This window comes from Oryzias melastigma, linkage group LG24 (genome assembly GCF_002922805.2).
Source record: "Oryzias melastigma strain HK-1 linkage group LG24, ASM292280v2, whole genome shotgun sequence".
Taxonomy (NCBI): Eukaryota; Metazoa; Chordata; class Actinopteri; order Beloniformes; family Adrianichthyidae; genus Oryzias; species Oryzias melastigma.
In genome coordinates, this window is record NC_050535.1 from 6,219,615 (window position 1) to 6,247,321 (window position 27,707).

General features: G+C 39.1%; 3 protein-coding genes and 1 long non-coding RNA gene across 4 annotated transcripts; 2 read left to right on the plus strand and 2 right to left on the minus strand.

Annotated features, from left to right (window-relative positions):
• Positions 1-81: 81 nt before the first annotated feature.
• On the minus strand, positions 82-13,231 carry znf106b (zinc finger protein 106b). The gene is made up of 20 exons (XM_024291234.2): positions 12,311-13,231; positions 12,164-12,225; positions 11,414-11,617; positions 10,270-11,310; positions 7,282-7,576; positions 7,159-7,207; positions 6,925-7,079; positions 6,798-6,858; positions 6,247-6,730; positions 6,126-6,163; positions 5,928-6,061; positions 5,708-5,842; positions 5,492-5,608; positions 3,114-3,305; positions 2,868-2,930; positions 2,683-2,802; positions 1,104-1,175; positions 953-1,024; positions 732-878; positions 82-650 (listed from the first exon to the last, which is right to left on the minus strand). The coding sequence occupies exons 1-20, from the start codon at positions 12,422-12,424 to the stop codon at positions 594-596; spliced, it is 3,612 nt and encodes a 1,203-aa protein (XP_024147002.1). The 5' UTR covers positions 12,425-13,231; the 3' UTR covers positions 82-593.
• On the plus strand, positions 2,799-3,767 carry LOC118598135. Its single transcript, XR_004947236.1, has 2 exons — positions 2,799-3,000; positions 3,085-3,767. It is a non-coding gene; the product is annotated as an uncharacterized LOC118598135 (long non-coding RNA).
• An 899-nt stretch (positions 13,232-14,130) lies between the features above and the next one.
• churc1 (churchill domain containing 1) lies at positions 14,131-15,891 on the plus strand. Its single transcript, XM_024291496.2, has 4 exons — positions 14,131-14,328; positions 14,449-14,584; positions 15,339-15,409; positions 15,498-15,891. Exons 1-4 carry the CDS (start codon positions 14,290-14,292, stop codon positions 15,588-15,590), a joined length of 339 nt encoding a protein of 112 aa, XP_024147264.1. The 5' UTR covers positions 14,131-14,289; the 3' UTR covers positions 15,591-15,891.
• A 30-nt stretch (positions 15,892-15,921) lies between these two features.
• On the minus strand, positions 15,922-27,441 carry ttbk2b (tau tubulin kinase 2b). Its single transcript, XM_024291495.2, has 15 exons — positions 27,234-27,441; positions 26,719-26,841; positions 26,497-26,644; positions 24,531-24,604; positions 24,316-24,456; positions 24,142-24,246; positions 23,945-24,010; positions 21,801-21,893; positions 21,603-21,728; positions 21,363-21,520; positions 21,016-21,205; positions 20,669-20,883; positions 20,137-20,590; positions 18,320-18,996; positions 15,922-16,925 (listed from the first exon to the last, which is right to left on the minus strand). Exons 2-15 carry the CDS (start codon positions 26,785-26,787, stop codon positions 16,580-16,582), a joined length of 2,862 nt encoding a protein of 953 aa, XP_024147263.1. The 5' UTR covers positions 26,788-26,841; positions 27,234-27,441; the 3' UTR covers positions 15,922-16,579.
• Positions 27,442-27,707: the final 266 nt, after the last annotated feature.

The window sequence follows — 27,707 nt, forward strand, 5'->3', positions numbered from 1 at the left end:
TTCATTTTAAAAAGGTTTTTTAAAATTCCAATTTCTTCATGTGTGATTCTGCTTAAAAATATGACATCATAGCATTTTAAATAAAGTTTCTCTATCGGTCTTTATTGTTTCAATACCCATAATTCTCCTGGACTCACAGCATGAGGCAAACATTACTATCTGGACATTTTAGTTTGAAATAAGAGTTTATAAAGATATAAGCAGAAGTGTCACAATATCAAAAATTTGATCAGGAGAAGCAGTTAGATTGAAATGTAGCTTCATTTATTTATTTAATATGTAATCTGAATTAAAAGCAAGACTGTTGAGGTTTGCAGAAGAAATCCTGGCATTATGGGTAATGTAGGCAGTGGTTTAAACAATAAAAACTGCAAATATTCCTCCTTAAAACAGGAATTAGTTTTAATTGAATGTATGCACACGTTATGGAAATATTATCTAATTTTGTCTACATTATTGACTATACATGATCAGAATAATCTGATTCTCTGTTAACTTTTTGGGAATTTTTACAGAAGAACAACCAGAATTCATTTAATCTTGAAACATCTTCAGTCTGCAGATTAGTGATGAAGTCTGGAGTGGATCTCTCATCAAGGCTGCTGCATGCTGTCGTTGTCTATGTGGGTCTGCATGTGTTCCGGCAGCTCCTATCGGAGAGGAAAAGAGCAAAAAACGTCAGAAAAACTCCCAGTTTGAGCACTAGTGCAGACGAATTTGAAATTACGCACTTTTCTAATCGATTGCTGTGTGGAGAAAAACGCGTTGCAGCCTCTCCAGCGGCATTTGACCGTCTGCAGATTGGGGTGGGTGTGATCGCCGACGAGGTGCTGCAGGAGATGCTCCGCCATGCCGAAGATCAGGGAGCAACTTTGCCACTGCAAACATGATAAACAAACTCAGTAAAAGCAGTTAGGATTAAGAGGATATAACACAAAGAAGAAGTTCCAACCCAGCATCGGTAGTTCTTCATCAAGTTGAGTTTCACGGCTTGGATGGTGCCGTCGTAACAGCCTGTGTAAATCTGCACACATTTAATTTAAAATATTATAGTGAACTATATTATAAGAAATGTGTGGATGTATTTAGATAAATGTACTCACCAAACTCTTATGTACAGCCATGCACATCACCATGTCGCTGTGACCGCCATACACCTGCAGGCGGTCGTGAGACTGCAGAAAAAAACAACAGAATATCAGACATTTATAGAAAATAGTGGTGCCACAAACGATTAGTTTAATAGTCGACTAATCATAGATTATTTTTTCAGATTAGTCAACTAATTGGGTCATGTGCAAACTAGATGTAAAACACACATCTTAACCGTCATTAGTTTCAAACTGACCAAAAACTAGATATATAGTTTTACCTGCGATAATGCTAGTGTGAATGCTGTAAACTGAATTTGGCCACTGAAGATGCTAGTGCTGATAGCTGAAGATGCTAAAATTGATAGCTAAAAATGCTGAAGTTGATAGCTGAAAACGCAGAAGCTAATAGCCAGTTTAAATATTAAAGGCCAAAATAGCCTAAAAATCTGAAAAAAGCCTTAATTAGCCAAAAACAGCTAGCATGCAGCTAAAAAACATTAGCTAAAGTCCAAAATAGTCTAAAAAAAAGCCCCAGTTAGCCAAAGCAGCTAGCATGTAGCTAAAATATTGGCTAAACTCCAAAATAGGTTAAAAAGAAAAAATAGCCTAAATGAGAAAACATAGCTAGTATTGAGCTGAAGTACGAGCGAAACTCCAAATAAGCCTAAAAAACAGAAGCCAAAGCAGCTAGCATGTAGGTGAAATATTAGCAAAACGCCAAAATAGTCTAAAGAGCAAAAAAAGCCTAAATTAGCCAAAAATGGCAAGCATGCAGCTGAAATATTAGCTCAAGTCCAACATAGTCTAAAAAAACAAAAAAAAACCCAATTTGCCAAAACAGCTAGTATGTAGCTTAAAAATTAGCTTAACTCCAAAAAAGGCTAAAAAGCAAAAAATAGCCTAAATTAGCAGAAAGAGCTAGCATTGAGCTGAAGTACGAGCTAAAATCCAAATGAGGCTAAAAAAACAGAAAAATCTTAAAATTAGCCAAAACAGCTAGCATGTAGCTGAAATATTAGCTAAAGTCCAAAATAGTCTAAAAAACAAAAAAGCCCAATTTGCCAAAACAGCTAGCATGTAGCTTAACAATTAGCTTAACTCCAAAATAAGCTAAAAAGCAAAAAATAGCCTAAATTAGCAAAAAGAGATAGCATTGAGCTGAAGTACGAGCTAAAATCCAAATTAGCCTAAAAAACAGAAAAATGCTAAATTAGCCAAAACAGTTAGCCTGTAGCTGGAATATTAGCTAAATGCTAAAATAGCCTAAAGAGCAAAAAGAGTCGTAATTAGCCAGAAATAGATAGCATGTAGTTGAAATATTAGCTAAACAACAAATTAGCCTAAAAAACTGAAAAAAATCCTAAATTAGCCAAAATAGCTAACAAGTAGCTGAAATATTAGCTAAAATAGCTTAAAATAGCTTAAAAAAAACCTTAAGAAATACCAAAATAGTCAAGCTAGCATAACACCATTATAACTTAAATTAGTCCTAAACTATTTCATTAGTCAATATGTCGTCGATTAGCCGACTAATCGTGGCAGACCTAACAGAAAAAAACGATTTACAACAGTGAAGGAGTTTAAATACCTGCAGCTCGTAAACTCGAACCAGTTTGTCCAGAGACGCCGTCACCATCACCTTTCCCAGGATGACAATAGATGTGACGGCGTGACCGTGACCTTTATAGATCCGGACCAGCTCTCCGGTCTGCGGGGGACAAAGAGATCATCAGGGAAAACCTTTGGAAAACTTTGGTCCTCCTCAAAACTTACATGGATGTTGTGGGCGTGCACGGACGTGTCACTGGAGCCGCTGAAGACGAGGTCATTAACCACCTGGAAAAACGACAAAAGACGACACCTGCATGACTAAACGTTTAATTTTTCTCACCTCAACATCCTCAGAGTTATGTCCGATTAGAAATACTTAAAAAATGCATTTATTCTGAATTTATAACTCAATTCTTGTCCCTTTGCATCTATTATATAGACCTAGAATCCATGACAGGATCTGATCACCTTCATGCAGAGGACAGTCTTGGTGTGGCCCTCCAGTGAGCGCAGCAGGAGGCCGCTCTTAGCGTCGCGGACGCTGATGGTGCTGTCGTACGACCCGACCAGCAGCAACCGCCGGGCGCCCTCCTGAGCCGTGCCCAGACAGCTCACCCCGCGGGGGCCGTGGCACTCGAACACGTCCAGCTCCTTCAGAGTCTAAACGGGGAGGACGCAGGAAGTTCATAGATGTGACCGAACATGCTTGTGCCAAACTTAGTCGTTGTGATGCATATTTAAAGGCAAAAGTACAGGAGTTGGTTAATGAATTTGGGGTGCTTTCCTCTGCAAAAAAACTCCTAGTTCTGACTGAGGAAGACGGAGAGAAATAAAGGTACGGATGCCATGAATTTGACAGATCTATGATATGATTAATTTAAATTTTTTTACTGACAAGTCATAATATTTTATTAGATAACAAATGTGTTTCAATATTAGGCCTTCATGATAAATTATTTTAATATATTAGAGATCTATACTACTAATAGAAGGCGAAAAAAGCCCATATGTGCCTGTAAGATTCAGCAGAGACACAAAATTCTTCCATTTTGTCAAAAATCAGAATTCTACATGAAACTTTACGGTCAACAATGCGGTCGCAGATTTAAAAAAAAACAAAAATCATGGTTACAGACTTATTAATTTGATACGAAGTAGAATAGTGTAATATAAAAATCCAAAATCTACATGAAAAAAAACATTAGCATCATTGAAATTATTTATTTATTATTATTCCAATCGAAGGTGTGGTGTATGTAAACGTTTGTTACAATCGGATAAAGTTCTTCACACATTTCTCTGATCTTTTATACGACATTTTGCATATGTAAACGCAGCTACTGCTACTGAACTATTGCTGCCACAAACGATTATTCTAACGGTCGACTAATCACCGATTATTTTTTCTGATTAGTCGACTAATCTGGTCGTGCACAAAGTGGATGTAAAGCACAAATCTTAACCATAATTAGCTTTAAATTAACTAAAAACTAGCTATTGATAGCTAAAAACGCGGAAATTGATTGCTAATGATGCTGAAAATGATAGCTAAAAACGCTGAAATTGAAAGCTAAAAACGCTGAAAATAATAGCTAAAACTTTGAAGCTGATAGCTAAAAACGCTGAAATTGATAATTAATGACGCTGAAATTGATTGCTAATGACGCTGAAATTGATAGCTAAAGACGCTGAAATTGATAGCTAAAAACACTGAAATTGATTGCTAATGATGCTGAAAATGATAGCTGAAAACGCTGAAATTGAAAGCTAAAAATGCTGAAAATAATAGCTAAAACTGTGAAGCTGATGGCTAAAAACGCTGAAATTGATAATTAATGACGCTGAAATTGATTGCTAATGACGCTGAAATTGATTGCTAATGACGCTGAAATTGATAGCTAAAGACGCTGAAATTTATATCTAAAAACGCTGAAATTGATAACTAAAAACACTGAAGTTGATAGCTAAAAAAGCTGAAGATGATAGCTGAAAACCCTGAAATTGATAGCTAAAAACACTGAAATTGATAGCTAAAAACGCTGAAGCTGATAGCTAAAACGCTGAAATTGATAGCTAAAAATGCTGAAATTGATAGCTAAAAAAGCTGAAATTGATAGCTAAAAACACTAAAATGGATAGCTAAAAACACTGAAGCTGATAGCTAAAACGCTGAAATTGATAGCTAATAACTCTGAAGCTAATAGCTAAAAACACGGAAGCTTTTAGCCAGCCAAAATATTAGTTAAATGCCAAATTAGCCTAAAAAAGTCTAAATTAGCCAAAACAGCGAGGATGAAGCTGAAATATTAGCTAAACTCAAGAACAGCCTAAAAAAAAACCTAAATTAGCCAAAAAAGCTTGTATGTAGCTAAAATATATGTTAACCCCCAAAACAGCCTAAAAACTATAAAAATGCCTAAATTAGCCAAAACAGCTAGCATGTAGCTGAAATATTAGCTATGCTCCTAAATAGCCTGAAAAACCACAATAAATGCCAAAATCAGTCCAAAAAGCTAACATAATGCCATCATAACTTTTAACTTCACTACACTCTGACTCCATATAATACAACGTAACGACTAATCGACTATTAAACTAGTCGCCGACTATGTTAATAGTCGATTAGTCGACTAGTCATGTCAACCATATACTGAACAGGTATGTAATTGCTATTTTGGCTTCTGACATTATCGACTTGAGGCCTTCACCTTTGACCTCTCCCAGAATTCAACATGCGCTGCCATATCTGTGAACAGGCAAGTCTAAAAGAGAAACTCTTCGTTTTTGTATTTTAATTGACTAAAATAAGTTAAAGAAATGAAAAGGAGGGATCAGAAAGCTCTCACCTTTAGATCGTAGCTGATGACAGAGCCGCTGGCAAGCCCGGCGTAAAGAATATTCCAGGCTACGTGCAGACACAACACCCGGTCTGGAAGGGAGATCTGCTCCAGACACCTCTTTGACTGGACAAAAAGAAAGAAACAGGAAAACAAAGCTCAACACTTTCACATCTCAGATGATGTTTGGGGTTCAAATTCAACCAAAAAGTTGATTTTTCGTACCTTCAGGCTGAAAGAGCGGATGGTCTGGTCGCTGGAGCCCGTGTAGAGGCGTGCCGGCAGGTTTGGCACCGATGACACCAGCAGACAGTTGATTTTGTTGGTATGACCCTGAAACACGGCCTGGCACTCTCTGGTCTGAACACAAATCCATCACAGATTTTGAGACTTCTATCCAACTACTAGTGACATGGTTTGACGTAGAAAATGAATGACAACACACCAGCAGGTCGTAAGCTCGAGCGGTGTTGTCCCCTGAACATGTGTACAGAAGGCCGTCGTGGATTTGCAGGCCGTGAACGGGGCCGGCGTGACTTGAAAAGGTTCCTACCGACGGTTCCTGATCCTCCACGGATTCTGAAAAACATTTTCCGGAGTTTAATCATGCGAGCATCTCATCAGCGTGGAGGTAAAATCTCACCTGCAGGAGCAACCTCGTCTTTTTCCGGCTGGAATTTACTGGAGTTAAAGATAAAAAAGTTGTTAAAAGTCACATTAAATTGGATTTTATTTTTTGCTGAACTGGTTTTCCTGAGCTTCACCTTTCAGCTCGAGGCGTCTGCGTGCTCGTAGAACTGACTTCCACATTCACAGCCTCCTTTGAGTGCGACTCCTCGCACTCGGACTCGTCGACTTCTATGATCTCCACCTTAGAGGAGCTGACCATTTCCACCGACGCGTCGCTCTCGTTCCCGCCATCCTCCGGATTATCCGGTTCCTCGGGAACAGCCTCGTTCCCAACCTTCTCTATCAACTCTTTCGGTTGGGGTTCTTTAGTCCCCTTTCCTGCGTCCGTAAGAGAGGGTGGCCCGAGGAGCAGATTGGGCGGGAACAAAGGCACGGGCGGGGTCACCTGAGGAACGTCGGCGGTACCGGACAAGAGGCTGGGCTGTCCGGCGGTGACCACGGTAGCCGACAGCGCCAGGGGATTCGGGAAGGGGCTAAACGGCTGCTGATTGGCTGTTGTGGGAGGAAGCAGAGCAGCAGAGGAGGTGGTCGGTCTTTCTGCTGCTCCAGAGTAACCTTCTGCAAGAACAAACATCAACGTTGCAGCAAAATAAACAACTTTTTTTAGCATCTTTTTCTCCTTTACCTTGCATTTCTTGAAGGATCTCGATACGCTTCGCTCTCAAACCGTTCACTTCAACTGTAAGCTAAAAGAAAAAGCATTTAACTGAAATGTAAGGAGTAAAAAAGCATTCTTGCTGCAGTGACCACACCTGCTGTTTTAGCAGCACGAGTCTTTGGACCTCGGCGTAAGCGGCTTGCATGGCGTTTCTGGCCTGGATCAGAGATTGGTCCAGATCCTGCAGCGCGCGGCTCAACTCATCCTCTTTTAGCGACACCGCTAGCAGATGATCCATGTGATCCTGGTCTAAGAGTGAATACATAAACCTCTTCAGTATAAAATTAAACTTATTAAATCATGAGAAAACAGAAAATAAACAAGTCACCCAAATTCGACTTTATTTTCTTCTTTTTTCTAGTTGAATTGTCATCCAGCTGCAAAATAATGCAGAAAAGGGCATCAAAGAAATGCATCATAAAGTCAAATGTTGAATAAAAAATCAACCTACTGTCAGTGAATTCGATTTCCTCTTGTTGGCGTTCATCTCACAATCCTCCCAGTTCGCCTCTTCCTTCACCTTTACTGCCGTCTGACCTGCTACACGTTCCTGCGGAGACTCCTCCACCTGAGAATCGGACGCCACCCCAGGGGAGGTGAAACGGGGTGGAGGCGGTGGAGTGAGGTGAGGCGAGGCGGAGCAGTGTGGAATCGTCTCCCAGTGAAAACCTTCGGATAGAGGCAGGTCAGCGTCCCTTACGGAGCTTTGAAGGTCGGGCTGATGGTTTGACAAGTTGATTCCAAACCTAAAAGGAGCAAAATAATAATAATGAATAATCTGAAAAGAATGGAAAGTACTTTGCATTTTCCCCTCTTTGAATCTTTGTCAAAGTAAAAAAACCTGAAAAATTACATCAGTAAAACTCAGGATTGAATAGAAGCTTCAAAGTGAGCTAGTACAGGCATGAGTCTTCACAAGTTTGGATTTGAGGATCCTCTTTGCAGATCCTCTCCAGCTCAGACAGGACATTTCCAGGTCTCCCCAGAGATGCTAAAACGGGTTTAGGTTAAGAATCTTCAGAGTTCTCTTTAGGGCTGCCACGATTTAATCGATGACTAATCAACTATTAAAATAGTCGACGACTAATTTAATAGTCGATTAGTCGCTACTTTATATTATATAGAGTCAGAGTGTAATAAAGTTGAAAGTTATAATGGCATTCTGCTAGCTTTTTGGACTATTTTGGCATTTATTAAGGTTTCTTAGGTTATTTTGGAGTTTAGCTAATATTTCATGCTAGCTGTTTTTGCTAACAGGATTTTTTTTGTTTGTTTTTAGGCTGTTTTGGAATTTAGCTAATATTTCAGTTACATGTTAGCTGTTTTGGCTAATTCAAGCTTTTTTTGTTTTTAGGCTATTTTGTGTTTAGCTAATTTTTCAGCAACATGCTAGCTGTTTTGCTAACTTGGGCCTTTTTTGGTTTTAGGCTGTTTTGAAATTGAACTAATATTTCAGCTACATGTTAATTGTTTTGGCTAATTCAGGCTTTTTTTGTTTGTTTTTCAGGCTATTTTGAGTTTAGCTAATATTTCAGCTACATGCTAGGTGTTTTGCTAACTTGGACTTTTTTTGTTTTTAGGAAGTGTTTTGAAATGTAGCTAATATTTCAGTTACATGTTAGTTGTTTTGGCTAATTCAAGCTTTTTTTAAAGTTTTTTAGGCTATTTTGTGTTTAGCACATTTTTCAGCTACATGCTAGCTGTTTTTGCTAACTTGGGCTTTTTGGTTTTTAGACTGCTTTGAAATGTAACAAATATTTCAGCTACATGTTAATTGTTTAGGGTATTTTTGTGTTTAGCTAATATTTCAGCTACATGCTAGCTGTTTTTGCTAATTTAGGCTTTTTGTGTTGTTTTGTTTAGGTTATTAAGGAGTTTAGCTAATATTCCAGCTACATGCTAGCTGTTTTTGCTAACTTAGGATTTTTTTTTGTTGTTGTTGTTTTTAGGCTGTTTTGGAATTTAGCTAATATTTCAGTTACATGTTAGCTGTTTTGGCTAATTCAGGCTTTTTTGCTTTTTAGACTATTTTTAAGTTTAGCTAATATTTCAGCTACATGCTAGCTGTTTGGCTTTTTTTAGGCTAATTTGGCATTTAACCCTTCTACTCTCCTTGGCTTGTTTACATTAAAAGTGAGGTCATCTGGACCCCACAAGACTGAACGTTTTTTTATCATTGATTTTTGAGTTTCACTAATGTCCATGGCAGGCATAAAATCCTGTACACCTTTGTCCACATTTGTCATGGAAGGAATCACACATCAATATGTGGTTGGAGTCATCTGGACCCCAAAGAGAGCGGAAGGGTTAATATTTTAGCTGTCTATCAGCATCCTCATCTATCATCACTAGCATCTTTTGCGGCCAAATTCAGATTACAGCATTCTCTCTGTGATAATGCTAGTGTGGATATATATAGTTTTTAGTTGGTTTAAAGCTAATGATGGTTAAGATGTGTGTTTTACATCCACTTTGTGCATGACCTGAATAGTCGACTAATCAGAAAAAATAATCAGTGATTTGTCGACTATTTAAATAATTGTTTGTGGCAGCACTAGTTCTCTTTAGTTCTCTCTAGTTGGAAGGTGTTTTCTTCAAAAACATCTCTGTACTTCACCAAATTCATCTCTCCTTCAACCAATCATCCTGTTCCTGCTGCTAAAAAACAAATAAACCCAAAGCATGATGCTACCACCACCATGCTTCACTGCTGGGATTCTATTGGGCAGGTCCCTGTTTTTTTCCTGCTTAAAATGAACACCAAAAAAGTTCAGTTTCACGCTCATCAGATCAATTAATCTTATTTCTCATAGTCTTCAAGTGTTTGCCTCAAACTCTTTGCCCGTTTTTAAAGGTCACACACACTTCGAGCCACTCTGCCATAAAAATGGAGAGCTGCAGGGATAGTTTATTCAATCTCTGTAGCTCAGATACAGTAATATTTGGGTTCTTCTTCATAAATTTCACCAAAACTCTTCTTCCACAAATACTCTGGTTGGATGGCCAGTTGTCAAAAAAGTTCTCGTTGTCCGAAACGCTTTTCTATTTAATCATTTGGCGGCCATGTGCTCTTAAATACCTGGAGTGCTGCAGAAATTTGTAATCTTTGATTCTGTCTGAGCTCCTCAGCACATTCCTTCAATCTCATGACATGGACGGTGAGTTGTCTTGATCAATGGCTTTAATAAGGACATCCAATCACTTTAACTTAACACACCTGGACTCCACTGAAGCAGAATCATTTTAAAGAGGATCAGAAGAAATATGAGTGTCACAGCAAAGGGTCTGAAGAACATATGATTTTTTTTTTTGGTAAATTTGCAGAAATTTCTAAAACTGTTTTGTTTTCTGTGGAAATTGTTCCCTTAGTATAGATTATGGAGAAATAAAAAAATAACTTTCCTGATTTTTGCAATAGAAAGAATCGTGTCTCCCTTACCTTGGAGTCCTTTCACTTTTCTTTTTTTCAATCTCTTCATACACTTGTCTCCAGTTCAGTTTATCGTCGGCTCCAGTTGGGGTGAAGCTTCTGTCCAAATCGGGTTTGGAGGCATTAATTTCATTTGATTTTTGGGCAAGTCGAACCTTCCGGCTGCTGACCGTGTTGGACTCAGAGAGTCCGGTACTTCTTGAGTCTTCCTTTCCACTGTTTGTCACAGTTATTGACAGTTTTGGCTTCGGCGTAGTGATTCTACAAACACCAGCAGATGAGGACGCAGTCGGAGCCGAGTGTGGACTCTCGATGGACTTCCCCGCTGTCTCTGCTTGCTTTGGAGCGCCTGTCGCATGAGCGCAGGCCTCGCACTTCTGCCTGCGGGCTTCTCTCTCGGCTCTGCACGGCTCCCTTACACCCAGAGCCCGTCGGATTTGCTTCAGCATGGTGCCGACTTCCACGTCTTGCATGGGAGCCGTTTTGTTTTCGGATGCAAGTCGATCTGCGGGGTTAGGAGCCGTTCTATCACCTTGGCAACGTTTGAACCCTAAAGCGCCATTCTCAGGCGGGACGTCACTCTTGAAGTCTCTCTGTCGAAAACCGGTATGCTGTCCACAGAAATACTGGTTCTGGTTGACAGACGGCGTCGTCTTATGGTTTTGGTTCATCTGCGCTCCATCCATTTGAGAGTTCTCTAGTCTATCCTGGTGGCTACCGGGAAAACCGTCATCAAATATGATGTGGCGAGCTGATTGAGGGAACGTGTCCTGACCTAGTTGGAGTTGATGGTCAAAATAACAAGTCTGCCTCCAGCTTTGATTCTGCAGGGCTGGGTCTTTGCCGACGAGAGCGCCGGATATCTTGTTCTCTTTGTTTAGCACAACTGGGTAGTTGGTACTTTGCTGCATCGGATTTGAGAATCTCCTCTGCGATTGGTTGAATTTTTGATTGATCTTCTTTTTTGCAACCATTCCCTGCTGCTGATTGGCACGTTTTTGAGCAGCCACCTGCTTAGTTTTCTTTTTATTCTTTTTCAAAACTTTCCGCCTGAAAAAGGAAAGAAAAAAAAAAGACACCCATTGAAACAGAATATTTAGAATACTAGTAAATATTTGCTCTGAATTGGATCACGAAAAGGTGGGATTCTCACTCTTCTTTTTTTAGCTCCTTGTTTCTCTTCAGAATCTTTCCGACAGTCTCCTTGCTCAAAGATTTGAACACAGAAACGGGTTTTACATTTCTGGCCTGCAAATTTTTCAACCTTGCTTGGTGCTGAGCTGTTGAGATGTGCTCCGCGTACTCGTTTAGACCCAAGGAGGACTTATTGCAAGCCAGACAATCATGGAGGGCATTCCTAACAAAAACAAAAAAAACATGAAGTAACTAACATCTGACGTATTAAGAGACTCAAAGTGATTGTAATAAATACTCACTAAAACAAAATCAAGAAAGTGGTATGTTTGTGGAAATATAAATGTCTATTTTCTTTATTATTCTTACTAAATCCAGGAATGAATCAGCAAATCTCTACTTCCTAATATGACAGCTTTTGAAATCAAATTACAGCAAAATTAATATTTAAAAAAATGTATATCCCTTAATATTCATTTTACTTTAAAACTATTTTCTATTTATTGTTTACGTGGAAAATTAAACGTTTAATCCGCTAGTTTTAATCCCTTTCGAAATCCAACGTTTTAAATTAATTACAGCATTTTAACTGTAACACTTTCCTATAAAACGTTTCACAAAGTTTGAAGATTTAAGTAAACAACATTGATTGAATTATATATTTAAGGAGCTGTACCTTTGATTATTATTATTATTTCTATTTAAGTTGGTGCAAAATTACTTGATGATACTGGTTAATGTTTTTGCATCAATCATGAGGCTCACTTACTTGCCCAGGACTGCCTCCAGTTCTCTATGATGCAGCATGCTATGCATGTGCTCATGTCCATCCTGCGTTCCAGACATATGTCAATATTAATTGTTTTGCACATGCAGTTAACTTCCAGCAAGGTTCAAATAACAGAAACTCACTTACAGGTTTTGAGTATTCCTTGCGGCACAAAATGCAGTAAATTTGTGGGACCTTTTGGACAGAATTGGGGTGTTTTTTCACAGGCACGTTTTTCACTGGATTCTGAGCAGCTGCCATTTCTAACCTACAGTTGTGAGTTACAACTAATAGTGGAGAATAATATAAATAAGGTTTAAACCTTGAAACGGTCAAGCTGAATTGCTACAAAGTAGAATAGTATGGATCTTATGTGAAAGATACAAAGCGAACAGCGGTAGATTCACATGCTTTGAATAGTTTGCTACACGATTTGATCACTTCCGTATTTAGAACCGGAACTAGAACATGACGTAGGAGGAGCTTCCGGTCAGTGACCCTGTGGAAATAAAATATTAAAAATAAAATAATTGAAAATGCTCAAGAATTCGAAGTTACATAGCTGAAAAAGTAAAAAAAGAACCACAAAAGTTAGTGAACATAAAAATAGAACAGTAGCTTTTGATTAATTTCACGTTTTTTCCTCAATAGCAGTGAAAAATTGCGTTTTATTGTTTGGTTTGCTGAATACTACTATTTATTAATCGAAGTTATGATTAAATTTTTATGACATTTTGAATAAATATTAGAAAACATTACTAGGGAAAAACATGTTTTGAAATTATTGATATATTAACTTATGTATTAGTGCATAATAATTTAAAATAAAACAACAAGAATTAAAAAAAAAAAACGAGTTCAAGTTATAGAAACAATTAAAAAAATGTTAATCTCTTAACTGAGCGTAGGTAGGCAAGGTTCTTATGATCAGTCCATATAATGAATGGTTGTGCTGACCACTCCAGCCAGTGGCGCCACTCCTCCAGGGCCATCTTAAAGGCCAACAGCTCCCCGTTCCCAATTTCATAATTTTGCTCTGCGGGTGACAATTTCTTGGTACTTTGTTTTTTCGGAGACAGGACAGCACCAACACTTGAATTAGAAGCATCCACCTCGACAATAAACTGGCGAGTGGGGTCGGGCTGAATGAGGATGGGAGCAGAAATGAAGAGGGCTTTGAGAGGGTCAAAGGCTTTTTGTGATTCTGTAGTCCAGGTGAAAGGCCTGAGGGAAGAAAGTTAGTTTGGTTAGCGGAGAAGGCTATGGTGCTGTAGTTCCGAATTAATCTTCTGTAGAAGTTGTAGAATCCCAGGAACTATTGGAGCTTCTTGCCACTGGAGGGTGGTTCCCACTTGGCAACTTCTTCGACCTTGGCTGGGTCGGGTCGGATCTGCCCTGCTTCCAAGACATAACCAAGAAAAGAGATGGAGGAGACGTGAAACTCCAATTTCTCGTCTTTGACTTGGAGCAGGTTTTCCAATAGGTGTTCAGGTACGCGTCGGACGTGGGTTTCGTGCTGGACAGGGTCACATGAATAGATGAGGATGTCATCCAGTTAAACAAAAACAAAGTGATTGACGAAAACCCGTAGAATATCGTTGACTAGTTCCTGGAAAACGGCGGGAGTGTTAGTTTATGGAAGTTTTTCAATTTTTTTAATATATGTTGACTTAGTCTTAGTATTTTTATATATATATTTACTGTTTTTTTATGTATGAATTTCTTAGTTTTTTATAGTCTTGTAATTTGGACCTTGAGTTTGTAATAATAAGTTATACTATTATATCCCATTCTATATTATTCTATTTTATTCAAACGCTTTTCTTACAAAAAGCAAATGCTTTCATTGTCGCAAAACGATACAAATCCGCGTGGACAAACCACTTTCTGGCAACATTTCACTTTTTGGCACGACACCGGATGTTTAGCTGCTCACCATAGATTTACAAAACATACTGACTGAACAGCCCGGGAACTTGACACACATGCTGTCCGTCCAGTGCTCTTTTAGATCTACAGAGTCTTATCCCCGTTTTTGACGGAAGAGGAGTTTCCCTTCAAAGTGTTCGCTGTTTATACTGAGTTTTTACATTTTATTTGTCGCTTTTGTGAAATTTTAAGTTAAAATGTGCAACGGCTGCGTGCAAAAGGAATACCCAGACCGGGTAGGTCGTAACTATTTAAAGGCTTCACCAATTGTGATTGAAATGTACAATTCAAACCGAAAAATAGCCTCCTCGAACGATTGTTTTGCTTTAATTTAGTCGTACTTTTTGTCATCTAAGGGTAACACTTGTTTGGAGAATGGCTCGTATCTGATGAACTATCAAGGCTGTGCTAGCTGTCACAAGAGAGACTTCGTGCTCATCAACAACAAATCCACCGAGGAGGATGATGGGGAGGAGATAGTCACATACGATCGTTAGTGTCTCTTTTTGTGCTCCATCCACGATAAATAATAATAATAATAATAATAATAATAATAATAGTAATAAACAGGCATTTGGTTAGGTATCTGTCTAAACTGCAGTCAGATTTGAGGAAAAATTCTCATTAGTTTGTGTTGGAAGAGCTTGAATAAACGGACTTTTATTCACAAATTTTACACTAATCTCTGTTTTATACAAGATTTAACCAGCTTTTTGCTTTCATAAATCACTAATATTTAAAAAAAAAATTGTATTTTTTCACATAAAAATTATTGGAACATATTTTTTTTAAAAAGCGTGTAAAGAAATAGAATTGTTTACATAGATTATAACACATTATAAGCATTATAAAAGCACATTTGGCATCACTGAGTCTGTGTGGATAAGTCTTAATCGGAACCCAAAAATGGTCCATTGAGTCCATCTTCTAATGGATACACTCAATGTCCGCTATCTTGACAAGCCTTTCAGGGCCTCTTGCTGAGAAACGTCCCCACATCATGATACTGCCACCACCGTGCTACATAGTGGGAATGGTTTGTTTTTGATATATACATTTTTTTTAATTGTTTTTGACGGCCTGAAAAGCTCAATCTTTTTCAATCTTAGACTCTTTTTCCACTTCACACTGGAGTCTTGGCAAAATAACTGTTTATGTTAAGTTTATGTTTGGGGTTATTTTGTAGGAATTGTGTTCACTTTGACATGAAAAGTTTTGAGTGTTTTTTAAATTCTTTTTATTCCAGATGTTTGTAAAAACTGTGACCACGTCATCGCCAGACATGAATACACCTTCTCTGTTGTTGATGAATATCAGGTAATGTTGGATGTTGGATTCGTTTCTTCAGGACATTTCTGTCAGATGTGCCCAGTTCTGTCTTTAAAACATGTTATCTTCTATCCAGGAGTACACCATGCTCTGCATGCTGTGTGGAAAAGCGGAGGACTCCATCAGCGTTCTGCCAGATGACCCCAGACAGTCTGCCCCTCTGTTCTAGACCTCCAGCAGCACACCCGCCATTTTTAAAACATCTTTATAATGCTTTAACTATTCTTTTTTAATTATCAATTAAGAGTATAAGTCATTTTTAGGGGGGGGGCACTAAAATACCATAAGACACTGTGTCTCATCGATAAAGTTAGCTGATTTATTTTATTTTTTCTTCCTGTGTGTTAACATTTTCTTTAGCTCATGAACATGTAAAGCTCTATTTTTTACTTTCTGTCTCCATCAACTATTTAGGTAAAAAAAAATAGCCAGAAGAAAGTGATGCTTTTATCACAGAACACAAAGAAAACCACATTAATAATGAGAAACAAAGCAGACTCTTTGCTGGTCTATGTCGCAATGTATTTTGATAAGCAATTCAATAAAAATACAGATGTTTCAGCTGATTGTACCAATAAATAATTTAAAAAAAAATATTTCATGCACATTTACAATACCTAAATGAGTGCACTTGCAATGTACATTCTAATATGCTAACTGCAATACATTTATTAGCAAAAAAAAGCACAATAACACACAGATTTGTCAAAATGAGCAGCTCATTGCTAATACTATAATAGTTGATAAAAGTAAGGTTGATGCAGGAACTCCTGCTTTGTATTTTATATGGTGACTCAGGCATGTGGTGTTTGTTTTCTACTACGTTTTTGCTCATAATGTGAGTTTCTATAATTAGTGATTACTACTTTTCTGATGTTACATATCTACAGTTAGTATGGTTTTTACATCCCACAAAGTATTAAATCCTTTTGGTCTCGAGTCAGGCTTTTTTTGGAGTTTTAACAGAAGGGAAAGGAGTTGGCATTCTTAAGATTTTCCCCTCCACATCCAACAAACAAATAAATAAATAAACTTGTTTTATAATACATTTTAAATTACATACAGTACATTCCCTTGAGTAAATAAATTTACACATGCTGCCAGGGACTGGAAGTGAAGCGGTGTCTCTACAGTTCAGTCATTTGGAGGTGAATACAGTCATCGGGTCACTTTGCCTTTACCCTCGCCAAGTGGCCCCCGTCCTCTGGAGCTGCGACCCCACAGACCGGGTCCTGCTGCCCGGTCCTGCGGGTCAGCTTGCCTCGGGGGCGGGGAGCCCGAGAGGCTGGACGGGGAACGGCTGCGTCCCTGCAGCGTCCCGCCTTCACGGAGCTCCTGGCGGGACGGAGAGGAGCTTAGCGAGCGCTGGAGTGAGGAGGAGGAGCTTCGAGGGCGATGTGGGGGGCTGAGGAGTATTCCTCCACGGTCCTGCATGAGCTGGGTCAGGCTGGCCAGAAAGTCTGCGTCGCTGGTGCTGCTGGCGCGAACTCGTAGTCGCCGCCGCCTGCAAGACAACGAGATAGTCAGACATTTTTGCTTCTTTAATTTTGTTTACATTTTAAAAGCCCCCCTTTGACCTCACTCAAGCTCCACTCAGAGCTGCACATGACACTTTTTTTTTCAAAATGGAGGCTTTTGTGTTGGTTTATCTCCATAGCAACCATTTTATTTTTTGGTTGCCTGGAGGTGACAAATAATTCTACGTCATTTTTAGTAAAATCTGCAAAAGTAAACTTTTTTTTTTTCCTTAGCAACCAAGGTTTTTTGCTAATAACAGCCCCATTCAAACTATAGTCCTATTACATGTTATATTATTTTATTCAGCTTGAGCTAGGGATTCATAAATTAAAATTTCAAAACATTTTGGTAAAAAACGTGTAAGTAACAAGGCGATGCTACTTTGGCGAGCTCGCCACGCTAACGCCATTAAAAACCTACTACTTCTAATTACAACATTTTTGTAATCTAAGTAGCTTTAGGGAGTTATAAAGCAATAAATTGAAATCCCTAGGTGGAAATTTTTGTTAAGTTGTGTCCTGTTAAATTTATTTTGTTTCAAAATTAAAACTACTCGCCCCCGCCCTAACCGCCTTCCTTTGATCTTACTGGGAAGGTTCAAAGGTAATGAAAAAACATTTTTTTTAAATTACAGCTTTTCTGTTGGGTTATCTCCATAGCAACCATTTCATTTTTTGGTCACTTGAGGGTGACGAATAATTCTATGGAATTTTTAGAAGAATCGGCTAAAGAAAAAAAATTTATTTCCTTAGCAACGGAGGATTTTTGGCTAACCAAGCCCACATTTGTACGATAGTTTTAATGTATGTTAGATTGTTTTGTTCAGCTTGGATTCGTAAATTGGGCTTGCCACACTTACACCATTTAAAACCTACAAATTCTAATTACAAAATTTTTTATCTAAGTAGATTCAAGGAGTTATGAGGCAATAGACTGAAATCCCTAGGGGGAATTTAAATTTATAAGTGGTGATCTTTTGGAAAATTCAAGATGGTGGCCTCTTCCCAAGGTCAAAGGTCAACAAAACTTGGTTGTAGAGTTAACTTTGTGGTATTTGTGTGAAATGTCATCACTTAAACAAAAGTTTTCTTTACACTTATTGTGGGAAAATGTAAAATCATCAAATCGTCACGCCATAGGTCCTGTGGCCATCCCATAATAGTTTCAAAACTTCCTTTTGATATCCCCAAAATGTGTGTTTTGGTTTCATTAGTGGACTTTGAAATTTTTATTATTTTTTTCATAGCTTCTCCTGCTGGGATGTCATCGTTGGGCCATTCACTTTGCCCCAAATTCATTTTCACCGGATACTAGGTGCTTAAAACCTTTGGCGGGGTTTGGAGTTTGTGACATGGAAAAAAAAAGAATGATAGTATATACCTGCTATCAACACAAGGACGGATGGGTGGTTTTCCGGGAGGCGGTCGAGGCAGAAACCTGCTGTTCAGCTGCTCCGGCAGAAACGAAGCGCTCACAGGACGAGGGATTTTACTTTTACTTCCTGAAGAAGACGACAAGGAAAGGGGATCTTCTCCCACGCAGTCTGAGCGCGAGCCTCTTTCGGAGGAAAGTCTGTCTCTCGGCAAGGCGCAGGGCAGGTTGTCGCAGGACAGGGACGGGGAGGGGGAGTGCGTGGGGGAGCCGGGGACCGGGCTGCTCCAGCGGTGTCGCTTCTCCAGGTTCAGATCCCTGCTCGGAGAGTCCAAAGGGTTGCTGGGGTCCCTCACCGGGATCCGACTGAGTCTCGGAGAAGATGGAGAATCTCTCTGTCTAAGCAGAGCTGGAGGAGGAGAAGAGGAGACGGTGACCGTGCTCTCCACGGCGCCTCCCGCCGTGTCAGCCTGGAGCTGCTGATTCGGTTCCGAGGAGCGATCCGGCAGACCGGAGTCGCTCTCGGGGTCCCGGTCTTTAGTCAGGTGGGCGGCGGCGGCCTTCGCTGGGCTTAACGCTGCGGCTGAATCCAAACGACCGCCATTTTTTAAGCATTCTTCTACCAGTTCCTCCAGGTGACCAGACGTTTCTTCTAAGGCAACACCGTCGTTCTTCAGCACAGGCGACTGTGGGACAAAGTAGATAAAAAAAAGTCAAATTAGTAAATAGTCTGACTTAAATTCAATTTACAGCATTCACACAATTCACTTTCTTGATATCAAAACGTTCTTTTGGTATTCATAAACTTTGTAGTTTTTGAAATATTGAGCCAAAATATACCAACATAGGAAATGACTGAGAAAGTCTTTGAATTTAATATTTTTAAGTAGATTAGCAACAAGCCTTTAAATATATTCACGGAGTATGTTTTTACTTTTTATAGTAATTTTCCAAAAAAATAAAAAAATTGGCATCAAGCTGCTATATTAGCATTATGCTAATTCCTTTGGTTAACTTGGCATCTACTGAGGTTTTTTTATGCTAATCTGAAGTTTAGCTAATATTTTAGCAACGTTTTTGGCTAATTTTTATTTAGAGTTTAGTTTATATTTCAACAATAGGCTAACAATTTTGAATAATTTAATTTATTGAGGAATTTTAGGCTATTTTGATTTTAGCTAGTATTTAAGCAACAAGCTAGCTTTTTTTGGCTAATTTGGCATCTACTGAAGTTTAATTTAAAGTTTAGCTCATTTTTAAGCAACACACTAAATATTTTTTTTCAAAATTGGCATGTATTAGGGATTTTTAAGCAATTTTGCTACAAGTTTTTTAGAAATTTAGCACTCTTTAATAGTTCTTTAACAACATTTTCAGTCTTTTAGCACATTTTGTAAATAGCTTTTACTTTTTCAGCAACTACTGTTAGCATAAAACGTTAGCACTAGCTACGTTATACTATCTTTGTTGCAGATAAAGCTAGTTTTCTAGTTTTAATTGAATTAATTCAGTAAAACTATTAACTATTAATTATTATGATTTATAAGATGCAATACATAAAAAAGAGGAATATTTTTTTTTTGTTTTTTTTTCCATGTTTTTTTTTCTTTCAACAAGAGCTTATTATGGGATGTTCATTTTGTGGCCTTACAGCAAAACCATTTTTTTTTTATTTTTGAAGAGCCAGAATAGTCACCAAAAAATTATAATGTTACCAAACTAGCTAAGAAATTCATGCAAAGTAGCTTTTAATCTTGAATTTAGAGAGTTTTGCTAACTTTTCTCCACAAACTGACCTCCAAACAACACACTTTGCCACCCCCTACCTGCTCCATCTGGGGTCTTCCCATAACCACTGAGGGCATTTGTCCCAGCATTCCCGGCAGCCTCCGGTGACCCAGCAACCACGTGCCGGGCATGGCCATCTGTGACAGGACGGGGCTGCTGGGAGCCGCGGGACTGCTGTGCTCCTCATCCTGCGGCGCCGGGTTTCGAGCGTCAGCGGGGACGTGGGTCCGACGCTTGTCCTCGTGCTTCCCGTCAGCGGCGGGCTTGCTGCCTTGCTCGAGCTCCAGCATCACCCACTCTTGAGAATCCCCCTCCTGCGGCATGGGGCTGACGGTCACTGCGACAAAGCCGCTGCTGGCCGCACCCTCCTCTGGATCCACTGTGGCGGTACCGGAATGCTCCTGATTGGACGTAGGGGTGAGCCTCCCTTGTTCCTTCTCAGGGATTGACTTCTCTCCAACACAGGGAAGAGCTGGACGCTGTTTCCCCAAACTGAAACAAATAAAAACAAATAAATAAAGCCCTTCTTTCCTTCAGGGTTTTGTTTAGTGGATTTTTTTTAGCACGTACTAGGCCTCGAGGAAGCGCTCGATGGTGGGTTTGGGTTCGGGGGCGAGCCTCTTCTCGAACGCTAAGCTCTGGCTGTGCCTCATCCTCCGGAGCAGCGGAGCGGCTCTGTCTAAGAACATGGTTTCTGATCGCACCCGTCGGGGCGAACTCTGCATGGAGCCGGTGTTCGGACTCTGGTTCCCCTGATTCTGACTGTGTTCGTCTTCACTCACCACCTGTGAGTGAGCAGAATAACAGATTATAACCCTTCCAGCAGGAGTTAGGAGGTTTCAGCTGAAAGAGAATTCTCCTCATGTTCTATTTATGACCGTAATGTACGAGCTTTTACAGTAAAGTGCACTCCCGACCTTCCTGATCATGGGTTGGGCACGTTTATGGTTGCGGTTGCGGTCCATCTCCTCCCACACATCTCCACCAGGGGTTGTCGGCGTGGGGATGGGGGGGCAGTTGTCTGCATCGCTGAGGCGTTCCCCTTGAAGGACATCCTCGGTGTTCTCCCTCTGCAGCTCTCCTGGCAGCACTGAGGCGTTGGCCATGCTGTGGAGGAGAGGGAAGGAAGGTGACCCCTGCAGCTCATTTTCACATCTCTGACTGTGCAGATTTTCAGATTAAAAGCTGTAGTTTCCTGCACAGCTTGAGAGCAGAGCTGCAGCAGCGGCGTCAATAGTAATAGAATATTCTTGGCGTTAAGTACCCGAGGTAAGCCGGTGTGAGGCGAGTGAGCTGCTGAGCAGTGTTTGCTGCGGCAGTGATGGTCAGCACATCCTCCGAGTCACATTTCTCCCAGTCGTAGGGGTCATTCTCCAGCACATTGTGGCTCTTCATGGCACTGTCAAACACTGACGTCAGCAGCTAAAAAAAACAAAAAAAAAAAACATGCATCAGCATCTGACAGTCACAGAGAAACATGCAAAACAAACAAAAGATAGACAACCTGATAGTCAGGCTTGGTGAAGTAATCCAAGGTCATGATGTGATCCAGGAACGTACTGAACTCGGAAGGGAGGTGCTTCAGCATGAGTCGGTGGTCGTAAGTTTCCTTTAGATTGCCGACCTGCTCCTAAAGACGAGAGCAGGATGAAGTGAGCGGGTGATCGGCGTTCGTCGGGGATGCACCGATAGTCGCGCATACCTTATCCTTTATTTTCCTCCAGGGAAGCTGCCCAACCATGAACTCAACTAGCATGTAGAAGAGAGACCAGAGGTCGTCATGACGACCCATTTCCTGCAACACAAGACACCAGGATAAGAGCAGTGATTTATGACAAACTGGAGACACAAAAAAACTGCACTGCAGCAGACGAAGGGGGATTTGCTGATGTAAATATGTAGCTAAAAAACAATTTTTTTTTTTTTTAGGAGATATTTTGCTTTCTGATTGGCTGTAGAATATTCTCAATAAATCTCTTCTTGTACAGAACCCACAAACTAAGACTACCAACTCCCAACTAAAATAACAAAACCCAGCAGTTAAAGACTACTGAGGACAGAGGGGAAAAAGAACACAAATGAATAAAAATAAAATACCAATTACTAAAAGTAAGGTTTACTTAATTAGTATTTATTTCAGATTAGTTAAATGTATAAATGGATGGCTTTGGTGCACATAGATGATAAACTATGTAGGTTTTTACATCCCTGTTGACCTAAAAATGTCTTGTTTTCTCAACTCTACCTCCGGAATGAACAGATTTTATGTGCAAAGCAAAACTTTGGTTAAAAAGTTGAATCTTTTATGAGCTAAAAGCACGTTATCTATATTATCTGGGATGATCCTCTTTGGCACAGAGCAGCTTTTAATTTGAAAATAAGTTACAGAAAAAGAGAAAAGAAACAGAAATCACATTTTATCACACATTTTATATTTTTGCTTTTGTTCGTGCCAAAAATATAGACATAATTCATATGTATTATTAAACAGAAAAATAAGAATCCAACCCCAAATTTTCTAAAGGCTAAAGTTCAGTACAAATCGAACCCAAATATCTCTTTTATTATTAAAGATTGCCGATCTCTGGTATAGTCTCTGCAGAGTGGCAGGAATTCATTAGAAGTTTGTTTCTGATGCCGAGTTTACACTGGATCTGGTCTGGCTCCGGTGTGGAGCTACAGCTGATGACTCACAATGGATACGGATGGCTGCGGTTACTCCGGACTTATGTAGGTTCACACAATAACCCGCCATTAACACAGGAAGTACTAGTAAAAAAAAACAACTCATTCTTTTTTTTCTCGCCTTCATACAGTGGGTAACCTCAGAACTTGTATTACCGTAGTGCTTTTATCTTCTGTAGGCTTAAAAGTACATATTTGACTTGTTGTGCAACAAGTAGAGGAAACACAAACAGCTAGTACAGGAGAAAATAGGTTTTACTTCGATGAACTTTACACTCGCTCTCATGATTTACAGTTTAGGTCGTGAATAGCCCCAACTTCACAAAAAATGGCGTCCGGCAAAAATTTAAAGCCAACAAAACGCATATGAAGAGCCAGAGAGGGCGGAGCGGACTGGGTGGAGGGCAACCCCGCCCTCTCTTCCCCTCTACGTAGCTGAAAGCTCTTTGTTCACATGTTCTCCCGCTAACTTACAGCCCCTCATTCTCAGACTTAGTGCTCGGCCACATAATGATACATATCGTGTGGGTGACAGAAAAGTGTATTCTGTATTAAAAAATATACATAAATTAAAAATAAAAATTGTCTATTGAACCATATCTCTTCTATCGTTTTAATTTGTTTATTTTATTGTGCAAAAAAAGTGTTTTCCTGCAAAGATACTTGAAACTGTTACGCACTTTAAAAAAAATGTTTCTCATTTGTAATCATTTAGTTACATGTTACTTGAAAAATAAAGTCAGAAAAGTAAGTAAAGAAATTTTTGTCATTTTTTTTCAGAGAATAACTGAAAATATTTTTTTTTGTGGTATATCGTGATATTATTGTTATTGTGATAATATCACAACCAAACAGCATTTTTTCTTCTGCTTCTGATTCACTACGATTCGAATAAAGAAATACTCAAGAATGTAATTTTAATCTTAATTTCTTTATATATATATGTCCTCCATCGTCACAAAAATACAGAAAAACGTGATTTTCATCGGCTGAAAACTTTGAGAGTTTAAAAAAAGAGAAAATGTCCATGTGTTTGCAGCCCTAAAACATCCATAATAATAATTGCAACACATATATTTGACTATTTTATGACGTAATAAATAAACAAATAAACAAGAGAATGCTGTAAATGACAAAGACAGTCATAGTGAGAGAGCCCACCTTGTTCTTGTGAGCGTTGATTGAAGCGTATCGCACAGTTCCTCTGAAACCGGCGACAGGACGAGGCTGAAGGACAGAACAAAACAGGAAGTTGAACCGTTTTGTCAAACTGGTGTTAAGAGTTTAATAAAAAAAAAAAAATTCTTTAATTAATTTAACTAAAATGATGCTACAGTTGATAAAGTAGAAGCACTTACAGGCCGGACTTCCTGATTTGAGTTGGTGAACTGGCGAGCCAAACCAAAGTCGAGCATGTAGCAGCATCTGCAGGTGCTGGCCAGGCGTCCCATGGCAAAGTTTGACTGCAGTTTAAATCAGCAGGTTTAGTTTGTAATGTATTCATCACACGAACACCATGATCAGCATCTCACCGGTTTGATGTCGCGGTGCAGAAAACCAACAGAATGGATGCTTTCGATGGCTTCTAGGATCTGCTTGCCCAGCCTCAGCGTTGTGGAGACGGAGAACGTGCCGCGGCTCATTGTTCTGCGCAGGTCTGCCAGATTCCTCCCCTGAACGCAGAAAATTAATGGTTTGAGGTGGAGCAGCGGAAAATGATAAACATGACTGGTAGGAGAAGAAATACCTGCAGCTCCATCACCACGTAGTTGAAGCGATCGTTCCTGCCACAGCCCACAAAGCGACACACGTGGTTTTTACCTAAAAAGATCAGATTCATTTTTACCAAATTTCACTCCAAGCAATTATTGATATATTTCCACATTTAGGGTTGAAACGTAAACTCTTTAAAGACCCACTCTGATGAAAATTGTGTTTTTAACATGTTTTTTTGGCATTTTTCTGATTTTGGAGAACATATATAATAGAAAATTAAGCTTTAAGTGACTTTTAGGATTATTTCTCTATTCAATTTGTTGTGAATCAGGAGCAGACAAAAAATATTGATGAAATAATCTCGTACACGTGAAGCTACTACATCTTCGGTTTCCTCATTTGAGCCGTCATCTGGTTTAATTCTGTACATCTGGATAGCTCCAGTATTGGTAGCCATTTTTGTTGCGTCGCTAATGTTAGCAAGCAGGAGAGCGTGTAAACTAAAAGAAGTCAAACTCAATTGTACAAAAGGGTTAGAATCCAAAACACACCTTAGGTTACAGGCCGACAAGGATAAACATTTATTGAACACTATAAAACTATATTTAAAAAACTTTAAAACCGTAACTTTTTAACATAATTATAAACTAGACATATGGCATTACCAGCTAGTGTGAATACTGTAAGCTGAATTTGAAGATCTAAGCTGAAATCACTGAAACTAATAGCTGAAAACACTGAAGCTAATAGCTGAAATCACTGAAGCTAATAGCTGAAATCACTGAAGCTAATAGCTGAAAACACTGAAGCTAATAGCTGAAATCACTGAAACTAATAACTGAAATCACTGAAGCTAATAACTGAAATCACTGAAGCTAATAGCTGAAAACACTGAAGCTAATAGCTGAAATAACTGAAATTAATAGCTGAAATCACTGAAACTAATAGCTGAAATCACTGAAGCTAATAGCTGAAATCACTGAAGCTAATAACTGAAATCACTGAAACTAATAGCTAAAAACACTGAAGCTAATAGCTGAAAACACTGAAGCTGATAACCAGCTAAAATATTAGCTAAATGCCAAATTAGCCAAAAAAACTAAAAAATTTTAAAAAACAAGTTAGCCAAAACAGCTAGCATGTAACTAAAAAAATCAACCTTAAAAAATATTTTAAAAAGCCTAAATTAGCTAAAACAGCTAGCATGTAGGCATGTAGCTGAAATATTAGCTAAACTCTAAAATAGCCTTAAAAAATCTTAATAAATGCCAAAGTAGTCCAAAAAGTTAGCAGAATGCCAATTTTTCAAACTTTAAAACCACAACTTTTTAACATAATTATGAATAATAAAAAGATAGGAATATTATTCCAGAATAAATCAATTTAAACCTTAAATAGCTTCAAATATTTTACTCTCCATAAAAATGTATTTTGGCAAAATTAAACAAGTTAGAAATGAGAGTAAGATAACATCGGGATATAATTTAATAATAATAAATAAAACGAACTGGAGGGACGGATAGAATTATGCGGAAGGCCGGATCTGGCCCCTGGGCCTCGACTTTGTCACGTGGTATAAACAGAATGCTGAGGTATAGGTGATGGGAACAGTTCTGCCTAGAACTCAAATACAAATTTCTATTAAACTAATGTCGTTTTGGACAAACTATGACCCAGAAAAGGACTAAAAACTGCATAATAATTTTAAAAAATCACTGAAAATGCTTTAAAAACAGATCAAAATATGACTTTTATGCTATGGCTACCTTCTACACTCTATAGTTTGCTTCCAGCATCTTTTAAGTGTGAGAGATGAGCTGAAATAATGATAATCAGTGTCTATGTCATAAAAAAAAAATGCAAAAAGTTGCAAAAGTGCCGCTTTTAAAGCCAGTTTTGGGTGCAAAAACAAACATTACTGCATTGCTATGAACCATAGTTTGGTTAAACGACAGATAGAACGATAACAGTCACACAGTCAGAACATCATCACTCACCCTGAAGCTTCTTCAGCACAGCCACCTCCATCTTCAGCACCTGCTTGGGTTGCTGAGCAGACTCCACCTTCAGCGCCACAGTGGCCTGACTCAACTGGTCCAGAACTTCATAGATCTCCCCAAAGCCGCCTCCACCTATCTTCCTGACCTGAAATCAAATGGAGGAATGATAACTTCTGCTTTCCCCCTTTAGAACGCAGAATCCTCTGGAAGAAAACATACCACTTTCCACCGGTCCCTGACCACATCTCCCACGGACAGGATATCCGTGTGCTCCACACCTCCATTCATCTTGGCTGCTGTCACCTACAGCCTGAACCTGGCATCAGTTTGACAAACACATCCCTGGAATAAAGTAGATCCTTAAATTAAGACATCTACCTGATTTCTTGATAAATCTGAAGCTGTAGCACAAGAAAGAGCATCATTTAGGTTTATTTCATGTAACCACAACATAACAACACATATATTACATGTAAGATGCATCTAGAATTTAGCTGCTTGATAGTTAGCATCGTTTAGCTAGTCTGATACAAAATACAAAATAGTTAACACTGTCTATTATTAACCATTTGGTCTTTTTTGAATTAATAAAAAAATGTGTTTTATTTTTTTTTAAAGAATAGCATGTATCGCCGTTTTTAGCAAGGCGACTCCTTGTGGTACCGTTAAAAGGCTAATTAGCATGTTTCCAAATGGATAACTCTTTGGAAGGAAATCCCTCCGCGAGCTCTTACCTCGCTTCCTCTACAATATAAACCAACAATCTCCTTGCTTCCGTTTTGCTTTAATCCAAACATTTTTTCTCTATTACGAAAAAGTTTTCATTTTACAAGCAAATAAAACGTGAATCATAGCTGATCGTTAGCGATCCTTAGCCATTTAGCCGCTAATGGATGGGGAGCGATATCCCTGCGCTGCTGTGCTCGTGACGTCACGATCTCCGTGCGTTCTAATTGGTCCTCAGATTCCCGCATCCAGGAGGCGTGGCGGAGGAGTACCTGCAACACGGAGAGAGCCCCGCCCACAGACAGCAGCGCAGAGCAGCAGCACAACCAAACTAAAATGTGTTTACATGAAACAGCAACAGTTTTCGGTCTGTGCTCTCAACTGGAGTCCCAAGTATTCCGAATTTTGCTTTAATCAGAACATGTTATGAGAAAAATCTGAATATTAACTGATTTTTTAAATTATATTAAATTTAATTCTAA